The 13049-nt window shown below is 42.3% G+C and overlaps 2 protein-coding genes across 7 annotated transcripts in view; both read right to left on the reverse strand.

Annotated features, from left to right (window-relative positions):
• LOC123519880 overlaps positions 1 to 13049 on the reverse strand; it is a 111390-nt gene that overhangs the window by 38137 nt on the left and 60204 nt on the right. For 5 of the 6 annotated variants that reach the window (XM_045281506.1, XM_045281509.1, XM_045281507.1 and 2 more), the window contains 2 exons: positions 12680 to 12761; positions 1749 to 1806 (listed from right to left, as the gene is read on the reverse strand). In XM_045281506.1, the coding sequence (XP_045137441.1) occupies positions 1749 to 1753 (5 nt within the window). In that variant the 5' untranslated portion in view covers positions 1754 to 1806; positions 12680 to 12761. The remainder of the gene's footprint in view (positions 1 to 1748; positions 1807 to 12679; positions 12762 to 13049) is intronic. The other variant, XM_045281511.1, reaches the window with a different exon arrangement.
• Positions 4422 to 5141, reverse strand: LOC123519753. Its single transcript, XM_045281257.1, has one exon. The coding sequence runs from the start codon at positions 5139 to 5141 to the stop codon at positions 4422 to 4424; it is 720 nt and encodes a 239-aa protein (XP_045137192.1).

Here is a 13049-nt window from a genome sequence, read left to right on the forward strand (position 1 = left end):
TGAAATAGGCAAAGGGAGGAGGAAGAGAGGGAGGGACAAGCCCAGAATCATTCAAAGTAGAGTTGCTAGCTAATGTTGAGAGAAGAGCTCAGATTTAGAGACATGTGATGGCAGTGCTGCCTGCCATCAGGGTAAAATAAAAGAGGAAAAGATGATGAAGTAAAGTTATTGAAGTGGTTTTTGGCCAGATGCCAGAAAAGTTGAGGGAGTTGAAGTTTGAAAGACTTTGACATTTTCTATATATGACAGAGTGTTTGATAAGTTGAAGAATAGAGCTGGTATGATTCTATGCAGAAATATGAAGCACAAGAAATTCAAGTTATGGAAGGCTCAATGAAGTACCTTTTGTGGGCAACTTCTCTATCATGTACAGTGCAAGAACAAGCTGTATTAAACCAAGGTTTGGAAGGTTTAAATTCAGAAAACGAGTGAAGAGTGTATGCGTCCATACCAGACACTATCACCTCTGTTATGCGCTCAGCAAACTGAGATAGATCTCTGACCCAAAAACAGTAATCATTCCAGGAAGAATCAGATGAAATGCAAGAGATGCCTCTGCTTTTGAAGATCCTGACATGGATTGGAGAAATAGGAGAAGATACAGATATGAGATTGTGATCAGAAAAGTGTAGTGGAGGAAATAGGGTAATGGCATGATCAGAAGGATTAAAGGTAAGAAAAAGATCAAGAATGTTGGGCATATCTCTAAGACGGTCAGGAATATGAGTAGAGTATTGAATCAGTTGCTTAGGTCATGGAAGATACCAAAGTTGAAAGCTATTTCATCAGAATGGTCAGTGAAGGTTGAGAGAAGCCAAAGCTGGTGGTGTACATTGAAATCTCCAAGGATGGAGATCTCTGCAAAAGGATCAACAAACAGAATGTGCTCTACCTTGGAAGTTAAATAGTCAAAGAATTTCTTACAGAAGTTAGAGAGAGGTAGAGAACAGCAATAAATTTAGTAAGGGAGTGACTTTTGAGTCAAAGCCAGATGATGAAAAAATCTGAAGATACAAAAACATGGGTACAAAAGTAAGCCAAGCTGTTGTGCAAATAGATGCAACACCCAGCTTTGGAACAAAAATGAGGATAGAGAAAGTAGCAGGGAAATGAAAAGGGACTAATAGTTGCTTCAGCTGGACACCTTTGTGAGGAAAAGAAGAGGTTTAGCAGAGAAGTGTTCTACAGATTGAAAATTAGATCTAAGACTGCGAAAGTTGCAGAAGTTGACAAATAAAAAGTTGAGAGAGGTGTCAAGACATTTATGCTTGATACCGAGAGAGCAGTCTGACCTGGGGACATTTATGGTCCCTCCCCAGAAGGGTACTTCGAGGCTGGTGTAGGAGTCGCCATTTTTTAATTTGAAGTGAAGGGTTTGTATGCATAGTAAAAACATGTAGCTTTATGTGAAGGGGGATAGTGGCCTTTAAAGAGCAGGCTGTGAATGCCCCCTTAAGTTGTGAAACAAACAGGGAGACATTCAGTGAGTTCACAGCACCCCCTAAATTGGTCTACACCAGAACTAGTTCAGATTAGATCAAGTGTTATCAGACCTCATTGAGAGTAAATTATCTTTTCACCATGTGGTTTTTTTTACCAAATGGAGGTTCAGGAGGTGGAGGATGGAAAGAATATGAGGTGGGCAGAAGGAGAGAGTTCATTTGTGATGATGAAAAGCAATGGAGCATCATGGAGTCTTTGAAATCTCAAGGAATATTGTCAAGTTACCTGTATATGTGACTACTCACCTCATGGTATATATCAGTTCCAATCACCTTTCCATTTGAGCACTCTTCTGCTGGGCACCTGCAAGTGTAATAAAACCTAATTGAGTCATCTTTCTCTCCTCCTATCTTGGGATATGAACATGTCTGTCACAGACTCCTTCAGAAATTCCAATGATCTATCACAATAACAATAGTGGACTAAGAACTCATCTTAACATATATATATATATATATATATATATATATATATATATATATATATATATATAGGCAACCCCCGCTTAACGAAGGGGTTACGTTCTTAAAAAAACACTTCGTTAAGCGAAACTTCGTTAAGCGAACCGATTATAACAAGTTTAACCCCTGACTTGAACTTCCATTGAGAGTAAACAAAGCGACAATGCATCATAATACAGTGAAAGGTTTAATGAAAGTAAAAATTATAAAGTTAAACATTTAGGCAGTTTAATCAGTCATTATAATGTACACTAATGTATGTATGTACGTAACTTTATAATGTTGATGATCTTAAATTTATGAAGGGAGGGAGAGTGAAACAGGAAAGGCACTAACTGGCAACCTGTAGAATGTAAACAAAGGCCACATCATTGTACCATATACAAAACTTATGTACCACATTTCCGCAATCGGCTTTCCATTTTATCCATTGTAGAGTCACGAGTTCAGGTGGTTCTTGTAGCTTCCAAGGAAGATACGATCTTACCAGCCTTCTTAACCCCTTCAATACGGTGATGCCTATGTAGGCGTCATGAAGCCCCAGTAGCATATACGGTGACGCCTACGTAGGCGTCATATTTAATTTCTGAGCTTTCTTCAGTTCAGTTGTCCCGTATAGTGTGTTGGATATCAACTACACACGCCGTATGCTGTCCTTGAAATCCTAGTGCTCCTCCCACCATCCTTGTTTCCACCAATCACTAAAGATAAGCTACATGCGTCCCGCCTTGTGTCTAAAATTACCCAATGGCATAGACTGTTCCCATCTCTCTCTCTCTCTCTCTCTCTCTCTCTCTCTCTCTCTCTCTCTCTCTCTCTCTCTTTCCTCCCTCCCCATCTCCCTATCGAAAGATAAGTTACATGTAACATTCGTGAAAACACACACACACACACACAAATACAAAAACAACAAATTTTCTAATATTCTCTCTCTCTCTCTCTCTCTCTCTCTCTCTCTCTCTCTCCCTCCTCGTTTCCTCTCCTTCCCTCCCTTCCCCTCTTCCTCTCGAAAGATAAGCTACATGCGTCCCACTTGTGTCTAAAATATTAGCAAATGTCACTCTCTCTCTCTCTCTCTCTCTCTCTCTCTCTCTCTCTCTCTCTCTCTCTCTCTCTCTCTCTCTCTCTCCGAAGAGAGAAGCGTCCACTTTCCTCTTCGAAGGCGATATAGTAACTAAAAAATAGCAGCATATACACAAAGACGACAAGTATGACAAGCTTGCACGAGTATCCCGCGCTCGGGCGCTGTTCTCTACCTCTCTCTAACTTCTGTAAGAAATTCTTTGACTATTTAACTTCCAAGGTAGAGCACATTCTGTTTGTTGATCCTTTTGTAGAGATCTCCATCCTTGGAGATTTCAATGTACACCACCAGCTTTGGCTTCTCTCTCCCTTCACTGACCATTCTGATGAAATAGCTTTCAACTTTGGTATCTTCCATGACCTAAGCAACTGATTCAATACTCTACTCATATTCCTGACCGTCTTAGAGATATGCCCAACATTCTTGATCTTTTTCTTACCTTTAATCCTTCTGATCATGCCATTACCCTATTTCCTCCACTACACTTTTCTGATCACAATCTCATATCTGTATCTTCTCCTATTTCTCCAATCCATGTCAGGATCTTCAAAAGCAGAGGCATCTCTTGCATTTCATCTGATTCTTCCTGGAATGATTACTGTTTTTGGGTCAGAGATCTATCTCAGTTTGCTGAGCGCATAACAGAGGTGATAGTGTCTGGTATGGACGCATACACTCTTCACTCGTTTTCTGAATTTAAACCTTCCAAACCTTGGTTTAATACAGCTTGTTCTTGCACTGTACATGATAGAGAAGTTGCCCACAAAAGGTACTTCATTGAGCCTTCCATAACTTGAATTTCTTGTGCTTCATATTTCTGCATAGAATCATACCAGCTCTATTCTTCAACTTATCAAACACTCTCTCATATATAGAAAATGTCAGTCTTTCAAACTTCAACTCCCCTCAACTTTTCTGGCATCTGGCCAAAAACCACTTCAATAACTTTACTTCATCATCTTTTCCTCTTTTATTTTACCCTGATGGCAGGCAGCACTGCCATCACATGTCTCTAAATCTGAGCTCTTCTCTCAACATTAGCTAGCAACTCTACTTTGAATGATTCTGGGCTTGTCCCTCCCTCTCTTCCTCCTCCCTTTGCCTATTTCATGCTATCAATTGGAATACTTCGTAATGATGTTTTCCATGCCCTTGCTGGCCTAAACCCTCAGAATACTTATGGACTTGAGATTTTGGTGAAACTCTTGTTGTTGCCTTATACAATCAAAAGCCTTTGACAGAGTCAGGCACAAAGTTTTGATCTGTGAACTACCTTCTTATGATTTCTCTCCTCTGCAACTTTATCTCAAGTTTCCTCTTCAACCTTTTTATTGCTGTTGTGGCAGATGGCCACTGTTCTTCTCCTAAATCTATTAACAGTGGTATTCCTCAAGGTCTTGTCCTATCACCCACTCTCTTCCACAGAAGCGTTTGGTGCCATCCTTTTTATTTACCAGGACTACTGGCGACGACCATGGGCTGTCAGAGCACTCCACTAACCCCTGCGCAGCCATCTCCCCCACCATGCGCTGTATCTCTTCTCTCTTGGCCAGCAGGACACGGTGATGTGGCTGCATTATCGGCGAACTGTCTGCCATGTTGATGGAGTGCTGTACTAAAGACGTGCAGCCAAGGTCTTGAGCATCTCGGCTGAAAATGTCCTCGTGCTCCATCAGCAGTTTCCCCAGCTTCACCACCTGTTCAGGAATCAGCGTGGTAGCGCTATGTACCGCCAAATCCACCACGTGTGTAGATAGTACGGGGATCGTCTCACCCGCATCTCCGTCTATCTCACCTCCGCAGCTGCGCACCGATGTCAGGCGTTCACGGGCTATCACAGTGGCGTCTGCAGTCTCACTTTCCCTCACGACTCGGCAGTGCAGCTCCAGCCTCTCGTCCTCGACATCTGAACTCGTCACGGGGCTCTCCACCTGTTCAACAGCATCTTCAAGGATCAGCGGTACCCATTGTCCTCGTACCTGCATCTGCATCCTTCCGAGGTCCACACATGCTTCACTTTGAACCAGGAAATCCAGCCCCAGCAGACAGGGTTCTTTCATGTCGGCCACGAATACTGGTAGCTTCTCTTCCATGTCACCCACTGTGATCGTAGACATCATGGGGCCTTGTAGCATTGTACAGCTGCTGGTCTGACACAGGGAAATCTTGACTTGCCACTACTTCTTTCTTGATAAAGGTTCTTGCTGCTCCAGTGTCCACCACCAGGGGACACGGGTGGCTGTCCACTGCGCCTGACACTCGAACCGCCAGCGCAGTAGCATCGCTGCGGCACTTTACACAGACAGGGCCCGGGAACAACTTGGTTGAACAATGGTCCCAACTCCCAGCCTGCTTTTGTTTCCCCCCACCATCATGACGTCCTTTAGCTGCGAGCAGGCAGCACGGTGATGGCCCCACCGTCCAAAGTTCTCGCAGCAAGCCTTGGTGGAAGAACGTGCTCACACATCTTCCAGGGAGTGTGTCCTCCGTTCAATGCGGCAGTCACTGCAACGATGATAACGTTTGCCACACTTCCAGCAGAAGCCACTAAACTCACCTAAGCTTGTGCGCCTCATCTTCCCCTGCTGGACTTGTGTATGGCGAACTGGTAGGTGGCAGAGCGGTGGCTTCTGGGCGGCAAAGTGGTGGTGTGGCGTCACAGTGGCGACAGTAGTGTACAGGAAAGCCTCAAATTCCATGGCCCTCGCCAGCGCCTGCTGTACATCTGCTGGGTGCGCCTGCTTTATGTAGATTTGCACCTGCCGATCCTCCAGTGCGTCTACGAAAGCATCCTGAGACAGTACCATCACCATCTCTTCTGGGGCCACTGGGTACACATGATGCACCAGTGACTCCACCGCCTGAGCTAGCTGTGGAAGAAATTCACCCTACTGACGTGTTCTGCCCTTCAGCTGCTCCCTGTACACCTCGGCTTGGAACACACTCCCAAAGCGCCTTCTTAATGCCTCAGCCACTGTGGTGTATGTTAATCGTTGGCTCGCCGTCATGTGTGCCAGAATTTCCAGTGCTGTCCCGCGCAAACTGGCCACGAGCTGCAGTGCTTTTTTCCTAGTCGCCCCATCCCTGTCCTTGAGCGAGCAGCTCAAACTGTGCCTGGTATGCCATCTGCCCGCCAAACTCAGCTGGTTTACGCTGGACAGAGCTTCCTCCTACATACTGGGCGAATCCAGTGACAGATGGTGGCGGTGGAGGTTGTGGCGGGGTGATAGCGTCATCTTCGGGTGCAGGTGTGTACCACAGGTGTGTTGACTGTGTCCTACCGCCACAACAGCTGACATCACCAGTCTCCAAAGATGTGTAGGGACGGCCCTGTCCTGCTGGCTCAGGATACTCAGACCGTCCCCAAGCGCCAAGAGACTGCTTCTCCAAGGAACGTCGCAGTCTTGTCACCTCCTCCCGCATTTCCTCCACCTTGGTCTTGACGACTTCACTGCGTCCCTCGCACTGCTGTCTCACTGCTACCAGTTCCTCCCTGAACTCTTTCGTTAGGTCCTGGCGCAGCCTCTTGCTGTGTTCCACAGTGAACTGTTTTGCTTCCCCGACAGCAATTAGCATCTCCTCTCATATCAGGTACATTCGCATTACTACTGCACTCGTTTCCTGTTTCATTTCACTTGACTTTTTCTGTTCCATTTTGTCTATCCGCACACTTGTTTCTTGTGCCGTTTTGTCCATTTGCAAATTTATGTCACTTGCCATTTTGTCCATCTGCGCATTCGTTTCTTGTGCCGTTTTGTCCATTCGCGAATTTATGTCTTGTTTCATTTCACTCATTGCCTGTACCAATCCAACGACCAATTCTCTCAGACTTTTCTCGTTTGGCTCACTGCCTTCCGTCATCTCGCTGCTTTTCACGTCTGAGTCTACCATTGTCCACGCGTACCCGGCAACCTCGCTTAGCCAAACTTTATCCCAAAACTCCTGACACCACTTGTTACAAACCGCCGCCCACACAACACATCAGGGCCACCCACACCCGCATCCACTGGGCAAGGCAGGACACCCAAAGGTCCTTACTTCAGCTTCCAACGCCACAACTGTAAACCACTTACACTCAACCCTCGATTTGCCGGACTAAAAGGGGGGAAGGCTTGTCCGGGAATGGCAAATGTCCGGCAATGGAAAATGTCCGGGGGTCTACCCCCTTGCCGGACTTTACCCTATACAGGTTGAACCCCGCTTTAACGGCACGCGATTTACCGGAATCCCGTGTTTAACGGCAAAAATTTCCGGTGGGAACATAGTGTTGTCTTTAACGGCATTTCGGCACCTGCACCAGCTGTACCAGGAAGTTGGAAAATAAATCAGACGTTTTTTGTTCAGAAAAACAAAACTGAGGGAGAAGAAAGAGACTTTGCACCAGATGTGGAAGACAAGAGAAAGAAAAATAAAAGAAAGGCAGTATCAGGAAGAATAGAAGTAACAGGAGGTGCCGAGGCAAAGGCAAAACCTCCGACGACCATCATAATCATCATCATCATCATCTCACCACGTGGGGCCGTAACACATGCCAATGCCGCCGACACACATCTGTACTGTTTTTTTTATTAGCACAACACTCTTGTGACGCGGCAGACTTGTTTACAGTCCAGTACTAGACGTGTATGTCCGCCCGCGCTGCCATCTATAGTGCCCGATTTGCGAACTTTGTCTGGCGCGGTAGTTTGAAATCGACTTGTCCCGGACTTTTTTTTTTTTTTTTTTTTTTTTTTTTTCCCACAGACTCTTGTCCGGCAAATCCGAAATCCGGCAAATGGAGGTCCGGCAAATCGAGGGTTGAGTGTACTCGCAGTGGTGGAGACAGGACAGCATTCAGGCCGGGAGTGGCATAGGGATAAGTTGACGACGGGTCCATGGCTAGCAAAGAATGTGAGGCACACAACTCATAAACAGGCATTCACTAAGATAGGCAGGACTAGCAGGAGACACTTAATACAGCTTCTTACGTTTACTTAGAAGGTAACACAATACAGCAGGAACTCTAAGGTATTACACAGGGTGAATGCGAGCTACGAGATCAGAGAGCAGGGCAGGACAGCGGGGCAAGACATCTGCAACTGACTCGTGCAGGCAGATACGGCCAGCTTAAATATCCCTCCCCCTTTTTGCAACACTGAGGTTGGCTTGCCTCTGGGCCAATCACTGCTATTTTATCCACCTGCGTGTCTATCACTTCCGGTCCTCCTTCTTCCTATCTCTCAGCAATACCACCTCACTCCATCTTCACTACTTACCACTACCACCACCCCCCACCCCACCCGCACTGCCGCAACAACACACACACACACACACACACACAGATATAAAGGTGGATCAAGTGAAAAAAGGTATGGGAAAGGCAGAAGTGCTAAAGATCAGAGCAGAAACTAATGAAGGAAAAAAGAGGCACTACATAGTGGTGTACGTACCACCTAAGACAAATGCATGGTCAGTACAGGAATATGAAGAAATGATAAGTGATACAGGAACATGTCTGGAAGAAATGTTGGGTGGCTGTGAACGAACTATAATGATGGGAGATTTTAATTGTAAAGAGGTGTGTTGGGAGGACTGGTCAATGGAAGGATCAGAGACAACATGGGAAATACACTATTGACACTGGCAATGGAAAATGTGTTAACTCAGTGGGTCAAAGAAGATACTAGGTTTGGAGGAGAGGGAGCATCGTCAAGACTGGACTTGGTCTTTAGTACAGAGCCAATGGTCATTGAGGAGATGAGGGTGGAGTGCCCTTTAGCAAAGAGTGATCATGCAGTTTTGGAGTTCAAGGTGATAGACGAAGAGAAATCTAGAAGAAATGAAGAATATAAAGTGGGAAGATGGAATTATGCCAAGACAGATTTTGGAAACCTAAAGAAATTCTTTCAAGAGACAAATTGGATGAAATTCAAGAGTGCTAAGGAGCAAATGAAAAGTGGAAGGAATTTATAAAAATATACAAAGAAGGTGAGAAAAATTTGTACCAATAAGACAACATAGAGAAGTTGGAAAGCAGGACTGGTTTAACGATAGATGTGAAAAGGCTAGAACAAGAAAAGAGGATGCATGGAAGAGGTGGAGAAGGAAAAGACGGATTAAGCAGTGGGAAAGTTACAAAAGAGCAAGAAATGAATATGTGTTGATTAGAAGAGAAGAAAGAAAGAAACAAGAAAAGGATATAATTGATAAATGTAAAGACCAACCAAGGCTTTTTTACAGACATGTGAACAACAACATCAAAAATAGAGAAAGTATTGAAAGTTTAGAAGTAAATGGAGTATGCAGTGAAGATCCCAGGAAATGGCAGAGGCTATGAATGGATGCTTTCGGAAGGTATTCACAAAGGAGACTGCTTTTGACAAACCACTGGTAATGGAACAGAAAGGGATTATGAAGGAGTTTCAAGTAACGGTGGAGGAGATCAAGAACATGATGGGGAGTTTAGAAGTGAGAAAAGCTGTGGGACCTGATGGGGTATCAGGATGGATTTTAAGAGAATGCAGGGAGCAATTGGCAGAAAAAGTTTGTGAAGTAATTGATGCCTCATTAAGGGAAGGTGTAGTGCCCCAAGACTGGAAAAGAGCTAACATTGTCCCAATCTATAAATCAGGTAACAAGAGAGACCCATTGAACTATAGACCAGTGTCACTTACAAGTGTGGTAGCTAAGATGTGTGAGAGGGTGGTGAAGACTAGATGGACAGACTTCTTGGAGAAAATGACATACTTTGTGAGTGTCAATTTGGTTTTAGGAAAGGGCGTTCATGCACGACAAACCTGATATGTTACTATTCGAGGGTGATAGATGTAATACAGGAAAGAGATGGTTGGGCTGATGGAATATATCTGGATTTAAAAAAGGCCTTTGATAAGGTACCACACCAGAGACTGATCTGGAAACTTGAAATGGTAGGAGGAGTGCATGGCAGTTTACTAAAATGGATGGAAGACTTTTGGTAGGAAGAGAAATGAGAACAATAATTAAGGACAGACCATCAGAATGGGGATTGGTGGAGAGTGGAGTTCCACAGGGATCAGTGTTGGCACCAGTAATGTTCGCAGTCTACATAAATGACATGGTGGATGGGGTGTCCAGTTATGTGAGCCTATTTGCAGACGATGCAAAATTGTTACGAAAAGTGAGATGTGACAAAGATTGCGAACTACTCCAGGAAGACTTGGACAGAATATGGAAATGGAGCTGTACATGGCAAATGGAGTTCAACACGACAAAATGCAAGAAAATAGAGTTTGGCAAGAGTGAAAGAAGAATCAGGAGTATGTACAAGATAGGAAATGAAGACATAAAACCAGTCATGAAGAAAAAGACCTTGGGGTGACAATTACCAATGACCTATCGCCAGAGAGACATATAAACAAAATAATTGGAGAAGTATTGAACTTATTGAGGAACATAAGAGTGGCGTTCGTATATCTAGATGAAGAAATGATGAAGAAAATAATTACTGCAATGATAAGACCGAGGCTTGAATATGCAACAATACAGTGGGCTCCGAACTTAAAGAAACACATAAGGAAACTAGAGAAAGTACAGAGGGCTGCAACGAAAATGGTGCCTGACTTAAGAGATTTGACTTATGAAGACAGACTGAAAAGAATGCAACTTCCAACCCTGGAAAACAGAAGAGAAAGGGAGACCTGATAGCAATATACAGAGTGATGATTGGCATGGAAAAATGGATAGGGAAGATCTGTGTATGTGGAATGGAAGAATGTCGAGAGGGCATGGGAAAAACTAAAATGGCCACTTATAGGAGAGATGTGAAAAATATAGCTTCCTCATAGAAGGGTGGAAGCATGGAATAGTTTAGACGTGGAAGTGGTCAACGCAAGGAATATTCATGATTTTAAGAAAAAGCTGGACATTAATAGATATGGAGACGGGACAACACGAGCATAGCTCTTTTCCGTATGTTACAATTAGGTAAATACAATTAGGTAAATACACACATATATATATATATATATATATATATATATATATATATATATATATATATATATATATATATATATATATATATATATATATATATATATATATATATATATATATATATATATATATATATATATATATATATATATATATATATATATATATATATATATATATATATATATATATATATATATATATATATATATATATATATATATATATATATATATATATATATATATATATATATATATATATATATCATTGTGACAAAAGGGCCTGGAAAAATCTCGGGACGACTAGATAGGAGTTGCATCACCCAGAGGGTGGGGCACCAACGGGGGCAGGCAAAGCATGTCCCAGCTCAATTCCTGGCAGCAAGTGGGCAGAGCCTATTCTTGCACTGTGTAGATATGAATTTATCTTATATTGCGTATTGTAGAACTGTGGTCCCTATATTATATGACAAAGATGATAAAAAACATTCTGTAATGTAAAGAATTATCTAGATGTAAAAGATATTGTGTAAAACGATGTTTTGAGCCAACATAAGCCAGTATAGGAGAGGAACTAAATTGTTAAGTTTTCAGGATTCGCCAGTTGGTTTAATTCAGAAGTTGGTTAGCATTATCCAGCAGTACAGAGTAGTCGTCTCTAAACACTATATTACCATCTATCTATTGATTTACTATTATTTTCCTCTTTTCAATATTTTTCTCTTGTAATAGTTACTAGAGCTTATATACCTAATATTGTTATTATATATAGAGGAAAATATAGTTGCCTGGTGTACCAAGCTTATCAATTTTAGAGACCTTAATATATCACAAAACTATACCATACATTTCACCTCCACTCTGCAGAGGTTAATGTTCCACAAGGAAAGTTAAGAGCATTTTCTTTGTTTTATGAGGAAAATGAAAATCTATCACCATAACCAAAATAGCCAGAGGATACTGCAGTGCTTTCATCACTGTGTTCCTAAGCTGTGTCTTGCGAAAGTCTTTAGATTAATAATAAATGATCAGGATGGACACTGTCCATTAGCTAAAAGTGTTAGATCTCTATGAAACAAAAAACATCTTTGTAGAAGAACGGTTTGTTTGGCAATTGACAATTTGGACACAAGACTTTAATTACTGTTATGAAAATAAACAAATGGAAAAGCTTTGTGAGATTGTGAATAAAAAAATTGTTCATGATTTTAAAAAGAGAGTGGATAATGGATACAAAGATGGGGTATTATGAGATTACTTTCCTACCATAAACCACAACTAGGTAAATACATTTTTTTTTTTATTACGTCCTGGCCTATAGCACCTGTAGGTAACTTGAAGAGTATTGGAAGTGCTGTTAAGCTTCCAACCATTAGTGGCGCAAACAGTCTTATTTATAGTGGTACCCATATTAGGGCCCATATCACCACCCAAGTGCATCTTTGGTGTAACAACCTAGAACTTGTGTATCATGGTGACATATAGATAACTTTTAATCACTCGACAAATGGCAAAGTATCAAGGTAATACATGGTGGGATTTGAACCTATGTGTGGATGTCTGCACATACATTACTCTATAAGTGACTAATAGCATACCCAGTCAATTTTACTCTTGCTCAGTTCTTGAAGGAGGCATGCAGTCATGAAAAATTTGTCTGAATGCGAACTTACCAATAGGTCACATTCTGGCCATGACTGATTTTGAGACTGCTGAAAATCTTGCAGACTTCGGTGTTGCTCTTAGTCTCAGCAGCTGAAATGAATGCAGTTTGATCAATGCAGAATATCTTTTTAACTGAAACAGAAAGATCCAAATAAATAGTGACAAATGAGCATTTTACAGTCCTTGCTGATTCTAGTATCAAATAGTGCTACCCAATAATGATGACACTACACAGTGGTTCCCAAACCTTTTCTAAGCGAGCACCACTTGGAGGTCTCTTACAGTCCATGTGTAGGCTACCACTTAGTTCCAGAAATTTTTTTTAACAAATATTAAATTATTCACAAGTAGAATACAAAAATGAAAAAACAACCAGGA

The sequence above is a fragment of the Portunus trituberculatus genome, chromosome 46 (assembly GCF_017591435.1).
Source record: "Portunus trituberculatus isolate SZX2019 chromosome 46, ASM1759143v1, whole genome shotgun sequence".
In the NCBI taxonomy this organism is placed as follows: domain Eukaryota; kingdom Metazoa; phylum Arthropoda; class Malacostraca; order Decapoda; family Portunidae; genus Portunus; species Portunus trituberculatus.

Excerpts from the sequence above, each read along its gene's own strand:
- LOC123519753 (XM_045281257.1), bottom strand. The coding sequence starts at position 5,141 with ATGGAAGAGAAGCTACCAGTATTCGTGGCCGACATGAAAGAACCCTGT.